Genomic DNA, 26,100 nt, shown 5'->3' with positions numbered 1-26,100 from the left:
CGATGGGTCGGACACGACTTCGCAACTAACAACAACAACAACAATATTTCATTCATGAGAACCATGATGAAGCACGCTTCTTCAAACAATTAGATGTTTGAATATGGTTCAGAATAGATTGCTAAAAATAGAAATATTGTTAAAACTAGATAGATAAGATTGGTAATCAGAATATCATATTTTGACATGAAAAGGGAAATAAGAAAATGCTAAGAAGTTTGAATAAGGGAAGCTTTTGGTTACCCAAATATATTGGTTTGAAACTATAAATGATTGGGATGTTTTGAATATGGATGGGAAATTAAAACTAGGGGAAAAAAGCAAAAATAGGATATTGACTGAACAAATGTGTCGAGTTCACTCCCAGCACTGACTTTTTCTTTGTGCAGAATAAAACCTCTTTTACTCGTTCCTGTTTGCTGGTTACTGACTTCATCCCACGGAGGACGTTTTTGGTTAAAACAGATATTTTAAACTGATATTATTGATACTATTAGAAAACAGTAATAAATGCTGATATTCAACTGTATATTTATTAACAACAATATGAATTTTTATAATTGCGACTTTAAACTGATTGGCAGAGAAAGGATTTTTGATCATTATGGAACAACAGAGGGCTGCCAAAGGAAGACACCAAGAAGGAATAAAGACTTTCCAGGAGGAAATGTATGATATGCTACAACAATTACAAATGACATTAATCTCAATCCATAAGGAAATTGAAAATGAATTTGAAAACTTAGCTGAAGGCATTTCTAATTTAATGTCAGGACAAATAAATGACCAGAAAATTAAAAGAGAGAGAGAGAGAGAGAGATCATGTAAAACTGATAACTGAAAATAAACTAATGGAAAGAAATTTAGAGATGGAGACTCAAGTGGAGAAGAACTTACAAAAAAACACTGGAAAGAGAAAAGAAAACTTGGCCTCTAAGATCAAAAAATAAATTTGAGAATAAGAAAACAGATTTGATAAGATGGACTGCAGAGTTGTTGAGGGGTACTACAAGAAATGGAGAGACAAGAGACCACAAGAGAAATTGTCAGAATCCATTTATATCATATTCATAAATGGAATGTTTCAAACATTATTCCATGGATTCTGCCATCTCCCGAAGAGAAGAGAATGGATGTGTATTGAACCGGTATTAGGCATTTCAAAGGAAAGGAGAAGCCTTTTGAACTGGGGAAACAAAAGGGGGGGCTAGCATCTGGCTTCTGTCACGGAAGAGAGCAATAAACATGAAGGGTCCTAAGTTCCTTTTTCCCAGGAGAGGGATGATACGAGATAAAGGATGGGGGAATGACCAAATGGGGTTAAGGGGGGTTAAACCGGGAACTCTTTATAAGGGTTTACTTCGTGGAATAATATTAAGTCCTGTCTCGTTTCCTACAACCAAGCATGCCATAGTAAAGATTCTTTTTGGAATAGATTTGACTCCAAGAATTTTGTCTTCCTAAGACGTGGTTTGGGGTGGGTCCTGACAGAAATCTTCAATGAAAGGGACAAAATCTTTGTACAAAGACATGCTATTTGATTCCCTTTTAATATTTACAACAACACTACAAGATTATGGAAAGACTGTTTGACTCAATGGATTATATTGATTGGGAAAGAGGTTCTGCAAAAGGAGAGAGCTACATTAGATGATGGGGCGCATCAGAGGGAATATTTAAAAATTAAACACTTGTTCGAATACGGTTGAAGAAACAGAAAGATTTTAATATAAGAGGAATGAACTCCCTAAGCAAGACAGTATTAGTTCTCTTCTTTTTCTTTTAGTTTGTTTTCAGATATGAAAAATATGAACATGTTTCGGATTATAAAGGAAATGTTTTAGGTATCTAAATGTAATTGATCTTAAGAAAATTCTAACAGATAACTAAAATATGTTTTGAAATAGACTTAAAAGATTTGATGATTAGATTTATTAAATGGAACATCTAAAGACTCAATGTAGGTTTAATTATGGATAAAAAGAACAAGAAGAAAAAAAATGGGAATAAACTTATATTAGTTTAAGAGAGATATGTTTTTTAAGTAGAATATTTCTTATTATTTTTTTCTTTTTTCTTCTCTCTTTTCTTTCTTTTTTTCTTTTTCTTTTCTCTCTTTTTTTACTTACTTTCTAAGACATGAATATAGATTTAAATACTGAAATGTAATTAACTTTGAGAAAATGTTAACCAGTAAAAAATGTTTTGAACATTGTAGGGGAAACAAATTTAAATAAGAACTGCAAACAGGATTTATGATGAGGCTACCAAGATGACTAGATAGAAAAGAAGTATAGCATTGATGTGATTATTATTGGTAAATTTTTAAAAAAAGTCTTTATATTTAAACTGTTTCCTATTAAATTAATAAGAATTGTATTGATTTAAAGGTTGGCAAAGAGAATATTATTTGAAGAAGAGAAAATCAAATAAAGCTACTATCTGGACTTTGGAATAATAAAAAAACTGAGTATTGGTGATTACATTGTAAATGTACGCTCAGACAACATGCTGTTTACCAAACATTAAGGTGTTTATGTTAAAAAACACCCAATAAAGTATTTAAAAAAAAAGAAATGAATGAGACTGGGCAAATGAAAAGGCCTTTACTGAATAAAAAGAAGCTGAATGCAAGTTACTCAATGGACCACCCATTCAAAAAGTGTTCTCTTCTCAGTGTTCCCAATAATTGGACTGTGTGATCAAAGATAGAAAAAAAGAAAGAAGACTAATGTGCCAAGCTTAATGGGTCCATTCAGATGATCATCCTGATAGCGGAAGATAACACAGAGTCCCATGTCTGCATGAGGACATAAGTGCTCTCTGTTAATGCCCATTGTAGCATCTTTAAAGAAGGATAAATATTACGAGGTAGCAGGCTAGAGGATCTTTCAGATTGCTTAATTACATCATTTAAATAATTATTTAAACAAGACATTTACTTTTCAATGGTTGCATTTGAAAAGCATACATTCCAGTAACAAAAGTTGTGCCATTCCTCCTTGACGATGATCCTTAGCTTCAAGGAAAGCTCTAGTCTAGGTGATTACCTACGGGAGCACCTACTGCCGGCGTCAACTTCCGTCCGTCCTGTACGCTCCCACAGAGAGGGCCTCCTCAGGGTACCACCTGATGTCGACTGGTGACCCCCAGGGGGAGAGCATTCTCGGTGGGCGCACCAGTCCTTTGGAACCGCTTACCGGCTGAACTACAGATGGCCCCCGAACTTCGCTCCTTCGGGCGTGATCTAAAAACTTATCTATTCGAACAAGCCGGCCTGGTCTGATGGGTTTGGGGTTTTAACATTATTTTTAACTAACTTACTACATTGGGCACAATCATTTAACTTTAAATCTTGTATCCTGTATTCTTATTTTTATTGTCCTGTACACCGCCCTGAGTCCTTCAGGAGAAGGGCGGTATATAAATCAAATAAATAAATAAATAAATAAATAAATAAATAAATAAATAAATGAATAAATAAATAAATAAATAAATAAATAAATATGTGAAAGGGCCAAATGGTAGTATGTGAAACCTTTTGAGCTTGAAGGAGTCAACATCCTAACCACCTCTTTCTGGAGCTGTTCTGATCACTTTATCTTAATTCTGACCTCTAACCTTCTGGAAATGTTTCCCACCCTGGAACAAACTCTTTTTGATTTCTGGGAAAAGTTAGAAGTGTGCCTGGAGACTTTGAATGGTAGCTGAAGTGAATCAGAGACGTTCAAGCAGGAAACTGAACTCAGCAAAAAAAAAAAAGATATAAAGAAGGTATAGTCTAGGAAGCGATAGGAAAAGTTCTTGCAATGCAAAGCATCCCAAGATACTTCCCGATGGACCATCGTCAAGGCCTGATCCAATTTAGATGGTTTTTTTTGGGGGGGGGGTTGGTTTGGTTCATTTTTATTTTTGCATCTAGCAACTGGATTCAGCGAGGTTGATGAACCCCAACCCACCGCTCAAGGGTGTGGGGGATCTTGCAAAAAGCTAACATGCTAGTTGAGTAGGACAGCTGTGAAGTTAATATTTGTCAAACAAGGGGAGGCTCTCAGCTCAGAATATATAGAATAACAAAGTTGGAAGAGACCTTGGAGGTCTTCTAGCCAACTACCTGCACAGCATGGGCCTCCTTATCTGCAGTGGCGTAGCGTGGGTTGTCAGCACCCGGGGCAAGGCAAGTAATTTGCGCCCCCTAACCCGTGGATTTTAGCACTCGAGTCTGCACTGTCCCTCCCCCAGATAGTCCCTCGCTCTCTCTCCGCACCGCACGCCTGGCACCCCCCCTCCACAGTGGGCGGCGACCCGGCGGCTCGGATTGGATTCGCACAGCCAGCACTGCAGTGAGAGAGAGTGAGTGAGCCAGGCAGGGGCAGAGAGCTGCGAGTGCGAGCGTGCCCCCCAGATGTTGCGCCCGGTGCGGCCGCCCCCCCTGCACTCCCCACGCTATGCCACTGCTTATCTGAGGGACTGCCCAGTAAGAGTAAAAAAAGTGGGCATGCTACAGCCCCCCTTACACCATTCTGGACAAATCGCTCTCCAATCTCTTTTTAAAAGCCTCCAGTGGAGCACCTGTAAATTCTGGAGGCAAGCTGTTGCACTGATTCTTTGTTCTCACTTTCAGGAAATTTCTCCTTAATCCTAGCTTAGATATCTCTTTGATAAGCTTCCATCCATTACTTCTTGTCCTTCCTGCAGGTGCTTTGGTGAACAGGTCAGGGAGGGAGGGAGGGAGGGAGGAAGGAAGGAAGGAAGGAAGGAAGGAAGGAAGGAAGGAAGGAAGGAAGGAAGGAAGGAAGGAGAGATAGGATAGTAGAGGAAGGAAGGAAAGGAAGGAGAAGAAAGAGGAAGGAATGGGGAGGGAAGGAAGGAAGCAGAAGGATGGGAGGTTAGGGGAAGGAAGGAAGGAAGGAAGGAAGGAAGGAAGGAAGGAAGGAAGGAAGGAAGGAAGGAAGGAAGGAAGTTTCATTACCCAACTAGGATAACATCTTCAGCACTGATGATGTTCCCTAGTTAGGTAATGAAATGTCTACATGAATGTCTACTCTTCTCTATGACAGCCCATCAAATATTGGAAGACTGCTATCATACTGTGTAACCCCTGTCCTCTTCGTTAGACTAGAGTCTAGACAGTGTTACTTCCTGCAACTGTTCAGTGTATGCTTTAGCTTCCAATCCCTTAATCATCTCTTGCTGCTCTTCTCTGCACTCTTTCTAGAGACACAACATCTTCTTTTTTTATCATGGTGACCAGAACTGGACACAGTATTGCAAGTCTGGTCTTACCAGTGCAGTATAAATCAGTACTGATACTTCACGTGATGCAGCTTAGGAGTTTGGAAGCACAAAGCAAAAGCAGAAAAGGAAGAGGTGAGCTATTGCACAAAGTCATGCCCAAAAGAAGGAGTAGCAGAATTGGATTAGTACGTGAGCCAACACTTTGCTTTTTTAAAACAAAAAAAAGATATTTACTTCACTTACGTGCACACACTCCTATTTCATATCTAGGTGCATCTCTGCTGTAGTCACAGTACAACCCTCTGTGAATATCACAGATGTCCAACTCGGTGCACTTCTCTCCAATTTGCTTGGCACACATTTTGCAACACTCACATCCATCTGTGAGCAGACTGACCCCTGAGGGACACAGAGGTATTGTTGTTGGACATTCACATGGCCATTTACAGTACTGTGTTCGTGTGTAGACTTCGGTCACTGAAGAGATGACAGGTGGTGATGTGGTAACAGTGGTGGTGGCATTCTGGGGAAAGACCTGCACAACAAAGAGACAATTAGAAATCCACACAACTTAAAAGTTGCCAGGTTGAGAAAGACTGAGAAGGACTGAATTACTGTCAGGTCACAAAGAACCAAGTGTGACACATGGAGTTATTTCTGAGGAGTTGTTTGCCTACAAACAGAATCTTCCCAGATTAAAGGACTTATCTGCATAACTATTAGGTATATTCTGTGAACTGCTAGGGAGGGCCCACCTCAGTGGTCAGATTCACTTGGTTTGCACCGGTTCGGTAGAACCGGTAGCTAAATTTTGTTGAATTTGGAGAACCAGCTGAATGTACATTGCTTCTGGAAGTCCGTTCAAGGCCTTGGAGGCCTGGTGAAGGCCTCCCAGGCGTAGAACGGCCTGCCAGAAGTGCATGGATGCCACTTCCAGAAGTCCATTCTAGGCCTCAGAGGCCCAGGCCTGCATCCATGCAGAGAACCGGTTGTTCAGGTATTTGAATCCCACCACTGGTCCACCTTCACCCTCTTCCTGCCTACCAGACATTCCAAGCTCTGCTGCCTCTTTGTCCTCTTGGGAAAAAGCCCCTTTCTCCTGCACTTCCAGACTATGTTCCACCACATCTTCAGGATGTGAAAAAAGATGGCATTAATTCATGAAGGATCAGGAACCTAAATTACAACAGTTACTTAAAGACCAGCTGGTGGGAGGGAACAATTGAAGACCAGAAATTACTATATGGAGTCAGCTACCATGTAGACAAGGGAGCCTGTTGGGCTGAGTGGGATGTCCAATCATCGATGACCTGGTAATTGAAACCCTGCTCTTTTTCAATATAGATACTTTTTTGTGGAGTCCTTGATGCTTTCTGAATGTGGTTGTTTTTCATGTAGACTAGGGATGTCAAACTGCCGGCCATACGCGTCACAAGGAAACCACACCCACCCCATTGCCGGCTATGGGGGAAAAGTTCCAATATGTCGTGCGATGTGACATGACATCACGAGTTTGACATGTCTGGTGTAGACATTTCATTACCCAACTAGGGAACATCATCAGTGCTGAATATGTTACCCTAGTTGGGTAATAAAACTTACTTACTTAATACTTAATAATACTTAATAATAAAGGCCCAGTCTAGTACAATACCAACAAAGAAGAAAAATAACAGCTCTCAAAAGAAACCAGCATGGCTGCCTAAAGAACTCTCTGATAAATTGAAAGATAAAAAGGACAAGTATAAGAATTGGAAAGAGGGGCACATAACTAAGTCAGAATATCAGCAAATAGCCCGTGCCTGCAAAGATGAAGTGAGGAAAGCTAAGGCTCAAAATGAACTAAGGCTTGCGACCAAAGTCAAAAATAACAAAAAAAGCTTCTTTCAACATATAAAAAACAAGAAAAAAGTTAAGGAATTGATTGGTCCATTAGTGGGGGAAAGTGGCAAGAAGGTGACAAGCAATAGGGAGAAAGTAGAACTATTTAATTCGTTTTTTGCATCTGTCTTTGTTGTTGTTGTTGTTAGTTGCGAAGTCGTGTCCGACCCATCGCGACCCTATGGACAATGTTCCTCCAGGCCTTCCTGTCTTCTACCATCTTCTGGAGTCCATCTAAGCTCACGCCTACTGCTTCAATGACTCCATCCAGCCACCTCATTCTCTGTCGTCCCCTTCTTCTCTTGCCCTCAATCTTTCCCAGCATTAGGCTCTTCTCCAGTGAGTCCTTCCTTCTCATTAGGTGGCCAAAGTATTTGAGTTTTAGCTTCAGGATCTGGCCTTCTAAAGAGCAGTCAGGGTTGATCTCCTCTAGGACTGACCGGTTTGATCGCCTTGCAGTCCAAGGAACTCGCAGGAGTCTTCTCCAGCACCATAGTTCAAAGGCTTCAATTCTTTGGCGCTCAGCCTTTCTTATGGTCCAGCTTTCACTGCCATACATTGCAACTGGGAAGACCATAGCCTTGACTATACGCACTTTTGTTGACAGGGTGATGTCTCTGCTTTTTAGTGTGCTGTCTAGATTTGCCATGGCTTTCCTCCCAAGGAGCAAGCGTCTTTTAATTTCTTGGCTACAGTCCCCATCTGCAGTGATCTTGGAGCCCAGGAAAATAAAATCTGTCACTACCTCCATTTCTTCCCCATCTATTTGCCAGGAATTGAGAGGGCCGGATGCCATGATCTTGGTTTTCTTAATGTTTAGTTTCAACCCAAGTTTTGCACTCTCCTTCTTCACCCGCAACAAGAGGCTCTTTAGTTCTTCTTCACTTTCTGCCATTAGAGTGGTATCATCTGCATATCTTAGGTTGTTGATGTTTCTTCCAGCAATCTTAATTCCAACTTTTGATTCATCTAGCCCTGCCTTTCTCATGATGTGCTCTGCATATAAGTTAAATAAGCAAGGCGACAGTATACAGCCTTGCCGGACTCCTTTCCCAATTTTGAACCAATCAGTGGTTCCGTGTCCAGTTCTCACTGTTGCTTCTTGGCCCGCATATAGATTTCTCAAGAGACAAATAAGATGGTCTGGTATGCCCATCTCTTTAAGGACTTGCCAGAGTTTGTTATGATCCACACAATCAAAGGCTTTAGCATAGTCAATGAAGCAGAAGTAGATGTTTTTCTGGAACTCTCTAGCTTTCTCCATGATCCAGCGTATGTTAGCAATTTGATCTCTAGTTCCTCTGCCTCTTCGAAATCCTGCCTGTACTTCTGGTAGTTCTCGATCCACATACTGCTGGAGTCTAGCTTGTAGAATTTTAAGCATAACTTTACTAGCATGAGAAATGAGTGCAATGGTGCGATAGTTTGAACATTCTTTGGCACTGCCTTTCTTTGGAATTGGAATGTAAACTGATCTTTTCCAATCCTGTGGCCACTGTTGAGTTTTCCAAATTTGCTGGCAAATTGAGTGTAGCACTTTTACTGCATCGTCTTTTAAGATTTTGAATAGCTCAGCTGGAATACTGTCACCTCCACTAGCTTTGTTGTTGCTCAGCTTTTCTAAGGCCCACTTCACTTCACATTCTAGGATGTCTGGCTCGAGGTCAGTGACCACCTCATTGTGATTATCAGGGACGTTAAGCTCATTCTTGTATAGTTCTTCTGTGTAATTTTGCCACCTCTTCTTAATCTCTTCTGCCTCTGTTAGGTCCCTGCCATTTTGGTCCTTTATCATGCCCATTTTTGCATTAAACGTTCCTTTCATCTCTCCAATTTTCTTGAAAAGATCTCTGGTCCTCCCTAGTCTATTGTTTTCTTCTATTTCTTTGCATTGTTCATTTAAGAAGGCATTCTTATCTCTTCTAGCTATTCTTTGGAATTCTGCATTTAATTTGGCATATCTTTCTTTTTCTCCCTTGCCTTTCGCTTCCCTCCTTTCCTCAGCTATTTGCAAAGCTTCCTCAGACAGCCATTTTGCTTTCTTGCATTTCTTTTTCTTTGGGATGGTTTTGGTTGCTACCTGTTGTACAATGTTGCGAACCTCTGTCCATAGTTCTTCAGGCACTCTGTCTATCAGATCTAATTCCTTAAATCTATTTGTCACCTCTACTGTATATTCAACAGGGATATGATTTAATTCATACCTGACTGGCCTAGCGCTTTTCCCTACTTTCTTTAATTTAAGCCTAAACTTTGCAACAAGAAGCTCATGGTCTGAGCCACAGTCAGCTCCTGGTCTTGTTTTTACTGACTGTATAGAGCTTCTCCATCTTTGGCTGCAGAGCATATAGTCAATCTGATTTCTGTGTTGACCGTCTGGTGATGTCCATGTGTAAAGCCGTCTCTTGGGTTGTTGGAAAAGAGTGTTTGCTATGACCATCGTATTCTCTTGACAAAATTCTATCAGCCTGTGCCCTGCTTCATTTTGTACTCCAAGGCCAAACTTGCCTGTTATTCCAGTTATCTTTTGGCTTCCTACTTTAGCATTCCAATCCCCCATGATGATAAGGACATCATTTCTGGGTGTTAGTTCTATAAGGTGCTGTAGGGCTTCATAGAACCGGTCAATTTCATCCTCTTCAGCACCGGTGGTTGGGGCATAGACTTGGACTACTGTGATATTGAATGGTTTGCCTTGGATTCGAACTGAGATCATTCTGTCATTTTGAGGATTGTATCCCAGTATTGCTTTTCCTATTTTTTTATTGACTATGAAGGCTACTCCATTTCTTCTGAGGGATTCTTGCCCGCAGTAGTATACCTGATGGTCATCTGAATTAAATTCACCCATTCCTGTCCATTTTAGTTCGCTGATACCTAAGATGTCAATGTTTAGTCTTGTCATCTCTTGTTTGACCACGTCCAGCTTTCCTTGATTCATGGATCTTACATTCCAGGTTCCTATGGAGAAAAAATCTTTACAGCATCGGAAAGGGAAAAAACAGTCCAACCTACCCAAACCAGTGCCATAAAAAACAGAATAGAAACGCAAGTTAAGATAGGCAAGAAAATGGTAAATGAGCACCTGTCCAGCCTAGACAAGTTCAAATCACCAGGACCAGATGGATTACACCCCAAGGTTCTTAAGGAACTGGCAGATGTGATCTCAGAACCACTGAACTACATTTTTCAAAGATCCTGGAGCACTGGGGAACTACCAGAGGACTGGAAGAGAGCTGATGTAGTTCCCATCTTCAAAAAAGGGGAAAAAACAGATCCAGGAAACTACAGACCTATCAGCCTGACCTCAATACCTGGGAAGATTCTGGAAAAGATAATCAAACAACAAATCAGCGAACACCTTGATGCAAACAAAGTCATCACTAAAAGTCAACATGGGTTTGTCAAAAACAGATCATGCCAGACAAATCTTATTACATTCTTTGACCAAGTGACAAAATTAGTGGACCAGAGGAACGCTGTAGATATAATTTACTTGGACTTCAGTAAGGCATTTGATAAAGTAGATCACAACCTACTACTTGATAAGATAGAAAAATGTGGGTTAGACAGCATTACCACCAGATGGATTCGTAGCTGGCTGACAGGCCGTACTCAGCGTGTGGTCCTCAATGGAACCGCATCTACATGGAAGGAAGTGTGTAGTGGGGTGCCCCAGGGCTCTGTTCTGGGCCCAGTGCTCTTCAATATCTTCATTAATGATTTGGATGAGGGGATAGATGGGGAACTCATCAAATTTGCAGATGACACCAAGCTGGCAGGAATAGCCAATACTCCAGAAGATAGGCTTAAGATACAGAAGGATCTGGACAGACTCGAACACTGGGCACTATCTAACAAAATGAAATTCAATGGTGAAAAAAGTAAGGTTCTACATTTAGGCAGGAAAAATCAAATGCATAGGTATAGTATAGGTGGTACCTTGCTCAATAGTAGTAACTGTGAGAGGGATCTCGGAGTCTTAGTAGACAATCACTTCAATATGAGCCAGCAGTGTGCTGCAGCTGCCAAAAAAGCCAACACAGTGCTAGGCTGCATTAACAGAGGGATAGAATCAAGATCAAGTGAAGTACTAATACCACTTTACAATGCTTTGGTAAGGCCACACCTGGAATACTGCATCCAGTTTTGGTCACCACGATGTAAAAAAGATGTCGAGACTCTAGAAAGGGTACAGAGAAGAGCAACAAAGATGATTGGGGGACTGGAGGCTAAAACATATCAGGAACGGTTGCTGGAATTTGGTATGTGTAGTTTAACGAAGAGAAGGGTGAGGGGTGACATGATAGCAGTGTTCCAATATCTCAGGGGCCGCCACAAAGAAGAGGGAGCCAAGCTATTCTCCAAAGCACCTGAAAGCAGGACAAGAAGCAACGGATGGAAACTAGTCAAGGAGAGAAGCAACCTAGAACTAAGGAGAAACTTCCTGACAGTTAGAACAATTAACCAGTGGAACAACCTGCCTCCAGAGGTGGTGAATGCTCCAACACTGGAGGTTTTTAAGAAGAGACTGGACAGCCATTTGCCTGAAATGGTATAGGGTTTCCTGCCTGAGCAGGGGGTTGGACTAGATGACCTCCAAGGAAGATGACCCTTCCAACTTTATATATATTATTACTTACTTACTTACTTACTTACTTACTTACTTCCCTCCCTCCCTCCTTCCTTCCTTCCTTCCTTCCTTCCTTCCTTCCTTCCTCCACAACATTAGTCAGACAATGAAACAACCAAGTTCAAAGAACACCAGGGTCTCTTCAGTTCAAGCTTAAGCTACACAGATTCTTTTCTATTAGTTTCTTTTTTTACAAACAAAAAGAGCTAAAAAGGGCACATGTTTTCCATCATTTAATTGCACCCAAAACCTTGAACTGGAGGAGAATAGTTCTTCATTGAACAGAATGCTGCAATTTAACAAGTAAACAAACAATTTCTGATCCAAAGAAAATGCAAGCATAACAATGTAACTGCATCATCATGGCGACCCAAACAACGCCAAGCTTTACAAACAGAACAGCAAATTTTTGCCCCAGTCAAGTCAGCTGAATTGTCCCGTCTTGAATATTTTGGCCTCATAAATGCCTGTAAACATTCTACATTTGTTTCATGACAAATTTGGCTAGCTCTCATATGCTAGATGGTTTACAATCATACGGCCATTGAAACATCCGTCACATTTTAGCCCAGCCTTAATGCAAGAACTTTTGCTGCTTTGAGTTAAAAATGTCTTTTCTTGAATGTCCTACAGAAGAGAATTTGCCCATCCCTTTCTCCTTTTCTCTTCCTCCTTTTTGAAAGGGGTCAAAACTTGCTTTTTCTTCCTCAAAATGTCCTGGCTACAATGCTGTAACTACTCTACCGGTTTCCATTTCAAGGGGGAATTGGAATTAATTGGTTTACTTTCAAATGGCATAGAAAAGAAGTTTCATTCTTCTGTTTTAGGAGGCCAAGGTTCCCATAGCCTGGGCAGTCCATTCCCTTTGTTCATGGCATTTAAAACCAATTTGCCATAGTTCCTGGATTTTATCAAAGCTTTGAAGGCCAAAAGTGAAGCTAAGGTCAAGCAGAAAACCGCTCTGCAATTCGATTCCATTCCTTTTGATCACTCCTGTACTTTTGAGCTAATTGTTACCTTTTCTTTGGCCTGAATAAAAGCAAGATGGATGACCTTCCCCTTCAAGAGGATCGGGTGATCTGAGGATAACACATTATTAGATAATATCCTGAGTGCTGGATTGCAAAGAAAGGCAGCAATTTGCCCAAAAACAGACTCCATAGTCCCAACATTTATTTCTTCTTTCCAGAGCAGGGACATCTGAAGTGGGCGTGTGTCAGAAAAGTCAAGAAGGCAGCTTTGGATACACTCTCCCAGTCGCCATCTTGACTTTTGGCTAAGTGTTGGTGATCCACAGCTATTTCTGGGATCCTATGATTCTCTCAAAATCATGAAAGCAGTGCCAGGCCATTACAATGTCCGCTCTATCCCACATTCACGTATGTGAAACTCGTAAGAGCCAGTTTGGTCTAGTGGTTAAGGCTCCAGGCTAGAAACCAGGAGATTAAGAGTTGTAGTCCTGCCTTAGGCATGAAAGCCAGATAGATAGATAGGTAACTTTGGACCAGTCGCTCTCACTAAATCCAATTCACTTCAAAACAGGGTTTTTGTTGTGGAGAAAATAGAAGGGGGGAAGAAGTATTATATATGTTCACCACCTTGGATTACTTTGTTGTTAGCTGCGAAGTCATGTCCGACCCATCGCGACCCTATGGACAATGTTCCTCCAGGCCTTCCTGTCCTCTACCATCTTCTGGAGTCCTTTGGATTACTTATAACGTAATAAAGGTGGAACAAAAATCTAATAAAAAATAAATAAACTAAATATAACCCAGGCACAAAAGGAGTATAAAAAAAATTGGTGCAATCTTGCTGTCATTTCCCACTCTTGAACCTACCTTCCTTCCTTCCTTCCTTCCTTTCTCCCCCCCTCCCTCCCTCCCTCCCTCCCTTCCTTCCTTCCTTCCTTCCTTCCTTCCTTCCTTCCTTCCTTCCTTCCTTCCTTCCTTCCTTCCTTCCTTCTGTGGAGGCTCAAAACCTCCAGAATGACAGTCCCAACAATGCAGTGGAAGCCCAGCCTTTTTAAAAAATATGTCCTGATGTATGTAAAAAGGGGCGGGGTCTTGTTCACATGAATGCAGACAGTGTCCCAATGTATATCTCTGCATCCGTCCGTCCGTCCATCCATTCATCCATCCATATATAGCTTTGGAAGATTAACTATATTAACATTAACAAATGGTATAGGGCTTCCGGTTTGCGTGCGTGGTGCTTCCGGACGTACAGGAACAGCCTGCTTCCTGCCGTCCCTTTCTTTCTTTTTTGGAGGACCCTGAAAAGGATCAAAAATCATCCTGGAGTGGCGATTATCAAGAGGAGGACTTTCCTGCGATCGTGGAAGGGCGGCAGCCCTCTTCTGGAATCTGGAATTCATCTCCTTTGGCCCGAAGAAGAGACCGGCCATAAAGATGGCTGATCATTAAGCCTCTCCCTGCCAAAAGCCAAAGCACTACCTAGCACTAAGAAGCAATCTGGAGGATCTGGGTGAGCTTTTACCTTTCTTATTCCCTAACCATCTTCCTGTGGGACTTTTCTGAAAACCTCCTTCCCCATTTTTTGAGAAAACGGCGAATATCTACTCTGGGAACAAAACTTAAAGCCTCAAAGCTACAAAAGAACTTTAATTAATTCAGCAAAGAAATTAAGTAATTTCATCTGTATTCACTAAAAAAGCTTCTGTTTGTTGCTGGGAATCCACTACCCTATCTTTTCTCTAAGCTGTGAATTAAGGAAAAAATTTGGACTAATCCTACAAAAGTTCTATATTAATTTGGAAAAAGAAAAGAAAAGAAAATTCCTCCATTGCATGTTATATGTTACTGTTGACATCTTGTGGTGAAACCTGGTACAGCAAGTAAATTTCCTTTTTTTTGTGAGAGCTCACTGAATAATAGAGCTGTCCTTGACACTAAGATAAGGGTGGGAACACCTGGCACTGAATACAACTCTTCAGGAGGTGGAAAATCTATGACTATTATTAAAACAGCCTCCATGGAAGATTTAACTGCAAACTACAACGAAATGGATGAATACATCCCACCACTTGATTATAAACTGATATTGGACACAATTTTGGCAATGACAGAGCAAATTAAAGCCAAATTGCAAGAAAAATCTAACAACTTAAAGCCACCAAATCAAATTTTGATTTTAAATGAGGAAAAGATAACCCAAAATCAAATAGAAGAAGTGGAAACTAATACTAAAATAGGAGATTTCAAAGAACAACAAAAGCAGCCTACGGAAGACCTTAAAATCCAAACTTTAATGGCAACTACAAAACTTGCAACCCAAAAAGCAGCAGCACCTGAAGAAAACAACACCAAGAGTGAAGACACTAAAGGCCTTCAAATACAATATATTGAGAATTCAATTAATCAAAGGACAATCATAATACCAGCTACTACTTTCTACCTAACCCAGATAGAATTGGAAGAACAAAAAGATTTGACTGATTTAATGACAACTATATTATATCAACCATCAAAAATTGAATTATCAAAGCAAAAATACAATGGTTACAAAGGCGACATCTTCCTTGCAAAATTGACATTTGGATATGCTCCCTGGATTCAAATAAGGGGTATAGGAAGAAAGGAAGATACATTTGAGATTTTAAAGATGCCAAGAGGGAAGCATGATTGGCACAAAAGGAAGGCAAGAGTTAGATTTTTTTTAAAAAAAAACTGAACTTGTTTCTCTTTTGGGATTCCTAAAGATAGACTATAAAAATATCTTTTTTATGGATTGAGGGGAATCCCTAAAAATTATAACTGATTTTACATTTAGCTCTTAGATCTGTAAAGGTAAACAAATGTAAGCTTTTAGAATATAACTCCGAACTATATCTTAGAACTTGGAATGACATATCAAAAGATAGTATTTTAATAATTGATGTACAGTCAAGATGACATAGTATATTCAGTGGTCACTTTTGAATCATAGTATAGAACCTAGATGGTAGAGGACAGGAAGGCCTGGAGGAACGTTGTCCATAGGGTCGCGATGGGTCGGACACGACTTCGCAGCTAACAACAACAACAACAACAACATAGAACCTAGAATTTTATATATAAAAGATAGTATTTTAATAATTGTTGAATGGTTAAGGCAAAAAACATATTTCTAATAACTGGTGATTTGTTAAGATGAAAATTAGACTTTAATGGTAAAAAATAAGAATGCTTTGTAATGAACAATATAAGTTTTGTAGACAAAAGAATTATTCTTTATTGAAATAGGGAATTTTGGGTTACTCCAAAATTAAGCTTTTTTTCTATATACTATAGGCCACTCTAAAATATCTTATTGCAATTAGATAAAATTTAAAAACAGGATATTGATCTGTATTACTGAAAATATATTTTAGGTTTTGTTGATTGACTAGGTTACAACTAGAAATGTACTAACTTGCCTAAGGGAAGTAGAGAGGGCATCTCTGTTGATGTAACCTGAACTATTTACAACTGGTTATTTCTTTTTTTAACTACCCAACAACCATATTGTTTCATAAATACATGCAGTGCTTTTTTTGTAAAAGAAAAAGGTGCCGGAACTCACACATGTCATACAACCCGCCTACCCTACAAGGTTCCATTCAAAAAAAGTGCCGGAACTCCGTTCTGAGCGTTCTATGAGGAAAAAAGCCCTGAATACATGTATATGTAAATATTAAAAGAATCAATAAAACTTGTCTTTAAAAAATGGTACAGAGTAAATCTGGGATCCTGCTCGTCCTGACTATTGACATTTTAAAAAGACTGTAGTTTAAAAATGATGGCTTGCTGGTAGGCTGCAAAGATTGCTTAGGAAGCAAATTGATTAGCCATTTCAAGTCAGCTTCTTTTCCAGAAGAAACCAAGCTCATGCGGGGGGGGGGGGGGAAGGGAGAGAAAGCTTCCTTCTATTTGGGGGGTTCTTAAGCTTTTTCAGGCAGCAAAACCTATTCCTGAAGGGCAAATATCACACCCACAATCTTTGATCGATTGTGTCAGCTGACAAGTTCCACATTTTCTAGGAACACAACTTTGTACAACCCGTTCAAGCCTTGGAAGACCCCTGATCAAGAGGCAAAGCTGTGATGATGTAAAATGGATTCCATTTCCCTTAGTGACTCAAGTCACAGTGACATCACATGCGTTATGTCATGCTGGCTGGGGAATTCTGGGAGTTGACATTCACACAAGGTTGGAAAAAACACAGATCTATGTGCCTGGAAATGTTCCCATTGTGGTAAGAACAACCCCCCCCCCCGATCTTTTTTACTAGCCTCCCCCCCAAATTACAAGAATAAAGCTCAGGAAAAGAAATACAGAAAAAAATGTTTCACTCATGAAACCCCTGGCTGTTGATTCACAAAGGGGGCTTTTGACAGACAAAAGATAAGGGGATAAAATTAATTACATTTGTTGACAGGATTAGGACCAAGGAAGTCAGTGTTTTAGATCCATTGCTAGCCTTTGCAAACAAGCTAAACAAATCTAATAACAGAAGCACACAAAGCAAATCTCCAAATTACTAAATGCTGTAAAACTGTATTTGTACTCATCAAATCTATTGGTCAGCGGTCCCAGAACTAGATCCTGTTCTGCTCTTCAGTAAACAAAAACCTTCTTTCAAAAGCAGCCTCCATTTTTATTCCTGGCTTGTAACTGGACCTGTTCCCCCCCCCCCACACACACACACACACCATGTAGTGGTCTTATTTGGCACCCTTCATGAACTCCCAAAGAGAGATTCCTTTCAACTTCTTTTTCAGACTGTAAAATGTGAGCGGCAGGCAGCACTTTCTGCTCCCCAAGGCAGCATCTGCAGAGCACAAGTGTTAAAATGGGTGTTGTGGTGACACCAGTATGTCAGGGCAGGATTGGCCTAATGGCAGTCACATTCTGCTGCAAGCTTGAAAACCCCAAGCAGGGTAATTTGAAAGCCATTTTCAAGCAACCTGAGAAGAAGAGCAGGAATCTCTTTCCCAGGGTGAGACCAAAGAATTGCAGTTAAATGTGAACTAAAAAAAAGCTAACAGGAAGTATTGTGCCTGCTTTCCACCTTCTTATGGCACCACCTAGTGGGCTAAAACTTGAGTGCCATTTTCATTTCATCTGCAGTCCTCGTTTTGAATATGGGGAATCAAAGTCATCATAAGGATGGAAAATTACTCGGCAGAATTTCCTAATCAACGTCATGGTATCGATGAAAGATTACTCTGCATAATTTCCAGTTTAGTTGACACCCACCATAGGCCTTACCCAGATCAGAGCACCCAACCCCATCCTTCAGATCATCCTAGCCAAAATGTAGCTTGATTTTTATTGATTCAACATCAGGAAACATTTTAAAAAGTTAACTAGAAAAAAGAAGACAAAAGGAGAGAGAAAGGAGAGAGAGAGGTAAGGAAAGAGAGAAAGAGAAGGAGAAAGAGAGACTTACAAAAAAGGGGGGATCATAAAATTGGGTGGCCCTGTTCAAAGAAAGGAACGGCTGCTGGAATTGGGTATGTCTAGTTTAATGAAGAGAAGGACTAAGGTGGACATGATAGCAGTGTTCCAATATCTCAGGGGCTGCCCCAAAGAAGAGGGAGTCAAGCTATTCTCCAAAGCGCCTGAAGGCAGGACAAGAAGCAACGGATGGAAACTGATCAAGGAGAGAAGCAACCTAGAACTAAGGAGAAACTTTCTGACAGTGAGAACAATTAACCAGTGGAACAACCTGCCTCCAGAAGCTGTGAATGCTCCAACACTGGAAGTTTTTAAGAAGAGACTGGACAGCCATTGGTCTGAAATGGTATAGGCTTTCCTGCCTGAGCAGGGGGTTGGACTAGATGATCTCCAAGGTCCCTTCCAACTTTACTATTATGATTATAAACTTTCCCTCTCCTTACTAACAATAAGCTTATTTGAGGCAAATTTTGCATTACAGGTAGTCCTTGACTTACAACAATTTGTTTAGAGACCATTCAAAGTTACAATGGTGCTGAAAAAAGTGATTTATGATAGTTCTTTGTACTTATAACTGTTACTGCATTCCTATGGTCATGTGAGCAAAACTCACATGCTTGGTGTCATTTGTGTGATGATCCACGGATTTCTTTTCTTGGCTGTCCACAGTATTCTTGGGAGTCTTCCTCAACACCAAAGTTCAAAAGCATCAATATTTTTCCTGTCGTGTTTCTTCAAAGTCCAATGTACACTTCCCACAAACTGCTACATGATTTCATAATAGTAAAGTTAGAAGGGACTTTGGAGGTCATCTAGTCCAAACCCCCTGCTCAGGCAGGAAACCCTATACCATTTCAGAAAAATGGCTGTCCAGTCTCTTCTTAAAAACTTCCAGTGTTGGAGCATTCACCGCTTCTGGAGGCAGGTTGTTCCACTGATTAATTGTTCTAACTGTCAGGAAATTCCTCCGTAGTTCTAGGTTGCTTCTCTCCTTGATTAGTTTCCATCTGTTGCTTCTTGTCCTGCCTTTGGGTGCTTTGGAGAATAGCTTGAGTCCCTCCTCTTTGTGGCATCCCCTGAGATATTGGAACACTGCTATCTTGTCCCCCCTCATCCTTCTTTTCATTAAACTAGACATACTCAATTCCAGCAGCTGTTTCTTATATGTTTTAGCCTCCAGTCCCCCAATCATCTTTGTTGCTCTAGGATTTGTTACCATCCTAATCTTTGCAGATCTGGTGTTAACTTGTCTGGAAGTTACAAGTTCCTTTACTCCAGATTTCTCAGTCAAAGTGCCAATGAGCACATTGCTGGGAGTCCAGATTAGGGAGAGATCATAATTAAGGAGAAACCCAACCTAGAACTGAGGAGAAATTTCCTGACAGAACAAATTAATCAGGGTAACTACTTGCCTCCAGAAGTTGTGGGTACTGCAACGCTGGAGGTTTTTAAGAAAAGATTGAACAACCATTTCTCTGGAATGGCATAAGGTGTCCATCACTGTGGTCTTTCAAGAAGAGACTGTATGAAATGGTATTTCCTGCCTGAGCAGGGGATTGGACTAGATGACCTCCAAAGTCCCTTGCAACTCTGTCATTCTGTTATCATAAGAAAATCTATCTTTGTGGTCACTAGGCATCAAAAACAACTTGAGATTAGATTAATATCATGCTTGACATAATCAAATCTAATCAAACTTCTGATTTCAATGAATAAGCAATATTCTGCCAAAATACATTTCATTGAAATGTGCGAGAAGTTTGACTAAGGCAGGGGTAGGCAAACCTGGCTCTTTTATGACTCGTGGACTTCAACTCCCAGAATTCCTGAGCCAGCCATGCTGAGGAGAAAGGGAGAGGTTTCCAAGCTGAGCCATGCTGGCTCAGGAATTCTGGGAGTTAAAGTCCACGAGTCATAAAAGAGCCATGGTTGCCTACCCTTGGACTAAGTGTTTATCCACAGTTGAATTTCACAATTAAAATCCAGTTACTGGCGAAATAGCAGAATCTCCACTTATTTGTAATCTAACATCAGGGGGCAGCATTGAAGCAAAATTCAAGCCAACTATACTACTGTGAGATCCAAAACCGGTATGATTTTTTTTTACCGTCTTTTATCCTGAAATCAGGGTGTGCAAAGATCTCAAAAGTACATTTTCGGTGTGCATCACCTCCAGGCCCCACAATTATAATGCAATAGCTATATTGTGAACATTATAGAAAAATATAGAACTGTGAAGGCTTAGGTGTTAGATGGTATTGCACTGTTCCAGGGCAGTAATACTGATCTGGTCAGGATGTTCATCCTATCAAGTATTTTGGTGAATAGCACAATTTACATTCAGAAGGGTGGTGTTGCCAAAGGGGATGACTACAACTGGGGTTGGCTTGGATTTTTGCATCTCAGGGGTTGCCACAAAGAGGCACATAATCTGCCAGCCATTGACGGTTGTGCTGATTTAGATCTTGTGATTTTTCTCCCCCAAAATGTTGCTGGGTTTAGAAAGCTTCCTGAAGTGCATTTAGCCAGGGCATAATTAGGATAAAAGGCATAAACGGGTATCTTGCAGTAAATAGACCTCCGTAGCTGGGTATGATAGAGGTGGCATTTTAGCAGTCTTCCAATATCTCAGGGGCTGCCCCAAAGAAGAGGGAGTCAAGCTATTCTCCAAAGCGCCTGAAGACAGCACAAGAAGCAATGGATGGAAACTAACCAAAGAGAGAAGCAACCTAGAACTAAGAAGAATTTTTTCTGACAGTTAGAACAATTAAGCAGTGGAACAACCTGCCTCCAGAAGCTGTGGGTGCTCCAACATTAGAAGTTTTTAAGAAGAGATTGGACCGCCATTTGTCTGAAATGGTATATAGGGTTTCCTGTCCGAGCAGGGGGTTGGACTAGAAGACCTCCCAGGTCCCTTCCGTTATTCTGATATTTTGGGGGAAAAATATCTTTCTTTTTTAGAGCCACTTTGATGTAGTAATTAAAGCATCAGGTTAGAAATTGGGAGACAGTGAGTTCTAGAACCTCAGGCACGAAAGCCAGCTGCGTGACTTTGGGCCAATCACCAGCAGATGTTGAGTACTAATCCTGTCTTAGGCTTGTAGGCTGGCCAGGTAACTTTGGGCCAATCAACAGGAGTTGGTGAGTTCTAGTCCTGCTTTAGACACAAAGCCAGCAGGGTGACCTCAAGCTAGTCCCTCTCTTCCAGCCCTAAGAAACAGTCAAGGGCAAACCGCCCCGAGTCCCTCGGGAGAAGGGCGGTATATAAAAACAAATAAAATAAATAAATAAATAAATAAATAAACCACTTCTGAAAACCTTTTCCAAGGAAACTGCAGGGACTTGCCAGTCTCTGAGATTGTCATGGTTGTACTCTCACGCTCACAAGGAATGGCACGAAATGGAACCTCAGATGTTGACTGTGGTCTTATTCGTGCATCACTGGTAGGGTGAGGTTCAAACATCTCCCACACCCAACCTCTGTCCCTACAGAGGCATGCATTTAATCATAATGTCTTCCTTTGCATTATTCTCATTCCTGATTACTCATGACACCACAGTCTGAGACTAAGATCTGAGAGGGTTTTTTTTGTTTTTTTTTTCCTTTGAAGTCTCTGTCTGGTGAAGATCACTGTTTAAAATCCTGTTCCATCTCAGGGTTGAGGAGGCTGAAACTAGACTGGTTAAGGGCCTTTGCTTGCTTGGAACACCGCTATCTTGTGTCCCCTAGTCCTTCTCTTCATTAGACTAGACATACCCAATTCCAGCAACCGTTCCTTGTATGTTTAAGCCTCCAGCCCCCTAATCATCTTTGTTGCTCTTCTCTGCGCTCTTTCCAGAGTCTCGACATCTTTTTTTACATTTGAGAGGGGGACTTTTTGTAATTTTTGTTTTTTGTTTTGACACAGCCACTCCATTTCCTCCTTCTTCTTTCCCATCTCCATCATCAAGTATAAAACAAATTACACATACTGGCAATCCTCAACTTACGATTACAATTGGGACCGGAATTTCCATTATAAAATGTTGCTTTCATAAGTCAAGTCACCCAATTTCACAATCATTTTTACAATGGTCATTTAAGTCACCACGGTCATTAAGTTATTAAAAGAATCCAGCTTCCCCAATGATCAATTTTGGCCAGTACCGCACCACCAAAAACCATGATGCTGCAGTAGTTAAAGTTGCAATATTGCAGACTAACTCTGCCCAAAGCCTGGAGTTCGATCCTGACCGGCTCAGGGTTGACTCAGCCTTCCCTCCTTCCGAAGTCGATAAAATGAGGACCCAGATTGTCAAGGGCAATAGGCTGACTCTGTAAACCACTTAGACAGTTATGGTAAGAGCCGCGATGGTGCAGTAGTTAGAATGCAGTATTGCAGGCTAACTCTGTCCACTGCCAAGAGTTCGACCCTGAACAGCTTAAGCTTGGCTCAGCCTTCCATCCTTCAGAGGTTGGTAAAATGAGGATCCGTATTGTTGGGGGCACTAGGCTGACTGTGTAAACTGCTTAGAGAGGGCTGTAAAGCACTGTCAAGCCGTATATGAGTCTAAGGGCTGTTGCTATTGCTATTCAATGAATGGTTGTAAGTCAAGGACTACCTGTTTAGGCTTGTGCACAATTGGGTGTGGGTGCTCAAGGCTCCACTTAACCCTTAAAATCTTTAGGTGAAAGATTTGGGGCCTTGGTTAATTTATGTTTCAGCCTGGCTTTACTGAGTTCCCACCCTTGCATATTTTTGGTTGGAATTGTTTAGTTTGCTAAATCAGCAGGGTCCTGCAGGCTGGGAGAAACTTCATCTGGGAATTTTGCTTTTTTTTTGTTTTTTACAAGAGTCAGCCTGCTCGCTCAGTTGACTAAACCGCAAATCGTAACAAATCATAAATCTCGGGTATGAAATCGCGTTCTATCTTTTAATCTTGGCTGGGATTCTGAACTTGTTTCTCAGAGTAGCTTCTTAGAATATATTGCTTTTTAGTGCTCTTTATGTGTTTTATGGCTGTTCTAATCATTTAACGTGTGTGTAAGAGAGAAGGAGAGAAATGGTTTTTGTTTTGGGTTTTTTTTTAAATATTTTAAGGCCCAGATGATTCTTTAAAAAGGTGAGCATGGTTGAAATATGGATGGTTTTTAAAATTCAGGCCCACTTAGAGATAGTTCTTGACTTACAAGGATTTGTATAGTGACCGTTCGAAGTTACAACGGCACTGAAAAAGAGTCTTATGACCATTTTTCACACATACAACCATTGCAGCAGCCCCATGGTCACGCGATCAGAATTCAGAGACTTGTCAACTGGCATATATTTATGACTGTTGCACTGTCCTGGGGTCATGTGATCCCCTTTTGGTGACCTTTTTACAAGTAAAGTCAATGGGGAAGCTTTACATCTATAATTCCAGACTCAATTATGGTTGTAAGTCAAGGACTAGCTGTACGAACAGAATTCCAGCTTTAATTACCACAAGTAAGTGTGTAATAATTTAGGTGTTGATGAACAGTCCAACCTGATTTGCAGGGTTGCAGTGGAAGTAACATTTAAAAAGATTTCTACGTACGTCACCTTCTCTAAGTATTAGTACCGCTTCATAAAACTCTAGTAAGACCACACCTGTAATACTGCAGCCAGTTTTGGTCACCATATCACAAAAAAGATGTTGAGACCTTGGAAAAAATTCAGAGAAGAGCAACTAAGGTGATCAAAGGCCTGGAGACTAAAACAGACGAAGCACGGCTGCGGGACTTGGGTTTGGCTAGTCTAAAGAAAAGAAGAATTAGGGGAGACATGATAGCAGTGTTCCAGTATTTGAGGGGCTGCCACAAAGAAGAGGGTGTCAAGCTATACTCCAAAGCACCAGAGGGCAGGACGAGAAACAATGGTTGGAAACTGATCAAAGAGAGAAGCAACCTGGAATTAAGGAGAAACTTCCTGACAGTGAGGACAATTAACCAGCGGAACAGTTTGCCTCCAGAAATCATAGGTGCTCCATCACTGGAAATCTTCAAGAAGAGACTGGACAATCATCTGTCAGAGATGTCATAGGTTCTCCTGGTTGAGCAGGGGGCTCGACTAGAAGACCTCCAAGGTCCCTTCCAACTCTGTTTATTCTATTGTATTCTATTCCATTCCATTCCATTCCTTTCCTTTCCTTTCCTTTCCTTTCCTTTCCTTTCCATTCCGTTCCATTCCGTTCCGTTCCGTTCCATTCTATTCTATTCTATTCTATTCTATTCTATTCTATTCTATTCTATTCTATTCTATTCTATTCTATTCCAGTCCAGTCCACTCCACTCCACTCCACTCCACTCCACTCCATTCCATTCCATTCCATTCCATTCCATTCCATTCCATTCCATTCTATTCTATTCTATTCTATTCTATTCTATTCTATTCTATTCTATTCTATTCTATTCTATTCTATTCTATTCTATTCTATTCTATTCTATTCCATTCCATTCCATTCTATTCTATTATGTCACCTCTATGTATGTCGTGTCTACAGCCATTCATTTAGTGACCGTTTGATGCTATGACAAAATCAACTTATGACTGTTTTTCACACGAGCATTGCAGGATTCCCCCCCCCCATCACGTGATCAAAATTTGGACACTTGGCAACTGGCATGTACTGTACTTATGACGGTTGCTGTGTCTGGGAAGCCAGATTCACATAACAACCGTGTCACTAACTTAACAACTGCAGTTATTAACTTAAGAAGAAGGTGGCAAGAAAGGTCGTAAAATGGGGCAAACCCCACTTAACAACCATCTTGCTTGGCAATGGAAATTTCAGGCTCAATTGCGGTCATAAGTTGAGGACTAGCTGTAGCACTGTGCCAGGGGCATTTGATCCTTAGCTTAAGTGAATGGTGCCTTTAACAAACATGCTTGTTTTTATTATTGTCTATGATTTTAATGCGATGGAGGAACGAACATTATTATGCAATGTGCAGAGTTTGATAAGATAAAGACTCTGGAGATGTTCTTTAAAATAAAAATAAAAACAAATACATAAAAACAATAACCTGTTAAGTTCTTTGACGTGTATATATACCAATAATGCTTTAACTTTAACATTTTGCTGTATTATAAAAATCCCTGTATTGTTTGCGTGGTTCATATTTAGTGAAATAGACAAGCCATGACCCACTGGAACAGCATTTCAGTGATATTTCCTTAACCAGATTTCTCAGTACCTTCAGTGATGGCAGAGCTTCGAATGTACCTGAAAATCTTTTAAAAATTCAGGGAGATATTCAGAGATATTATCTGCCTTGGAAGTAGCCCATGTTGAACAGTACAGCACAGTCAGACATCAGAAAATGAGCAAAGGGAATGTGCTGTGACATGTATTATGTCATAAAAATGCTTTGGAATAGAATAGAATAGAATAGAATAGAATAGAATAGAATAGAATAGAATAGAATAGAATAGAATAGAATAGAATAGAATAGAATAGAATAGAATAGAATAGAATAGAATAGAATAGAATAGAATAGAATAGAATAGAATAGAATAGAATAGAATAGAATAGAATACTGTAGAATAGAATAACAGAGCTGGAAGGGACCTTGGAGGTCATTTAGTCCAACCCCCTGCTCAGGCAGGAAACCCTATACCATTTCAGACAAATGGCTGTCCGGTCTCTTCTTAAAAACCTCCAGTGTTGGAGCATTCACAGCTTCTAGAGGCAAGTCGTTCCACTGATTAATTGTTCTCACTGTCAAGAAATTTCTCCTTAGTTCTAGGTTGCTTCTCTCCTTGATTAGTTTCCATCCATTGCTTCTTGTCCTGCCCTCATAAAATGAATTTTATAAAATGATTTTTATAAAATTTGCCATATTTCAATTCCATGGGAGTGATGGATCCCAGATTTTGGATGCATTCTGTAAGTTAGTCCGATTGGAGG

The 26,100-nt window shown here is 40.5% G+C and overlaps 1 protein-coding gene across 1 annotated transcript in view; it reads right to left on the bottom strand.

The window, feature by feature from the left end:
* CCN4 (cellular communication network factor 4) overlaps positions 1 to 26,100 on the bottom strand; it is a 35,200-nt gene that overhangs the window by 3,692 nt on the left and 5,408 nt on the right. The window contains exon 2 of the mRNA XM_081322585.1: positions 5,482 to 5,773. Coding sequence (XP_081178711.1) covers positions 5,482 to 5,773 — 292 coding nt within the window. The remainder of the gene's footprint in view (positions 1 to 5,481; positions 5,774 to 26,100) is intronic.

The sequence above is a fragment of the Vipera berus genome (assembly GCF_964194415.1).
Source record: "Vipera berus genome assembly, chromosome: 3".
Classification (NCBI taxonomy): Eukaryota; Metazoa; Chordata; class Lepidosauria; order Squamata; family Viperidae; genus Vipera; species Vipera berus.
This window is presented reverse-complemented; position numbering and strand designations above follow the sequence as displayed.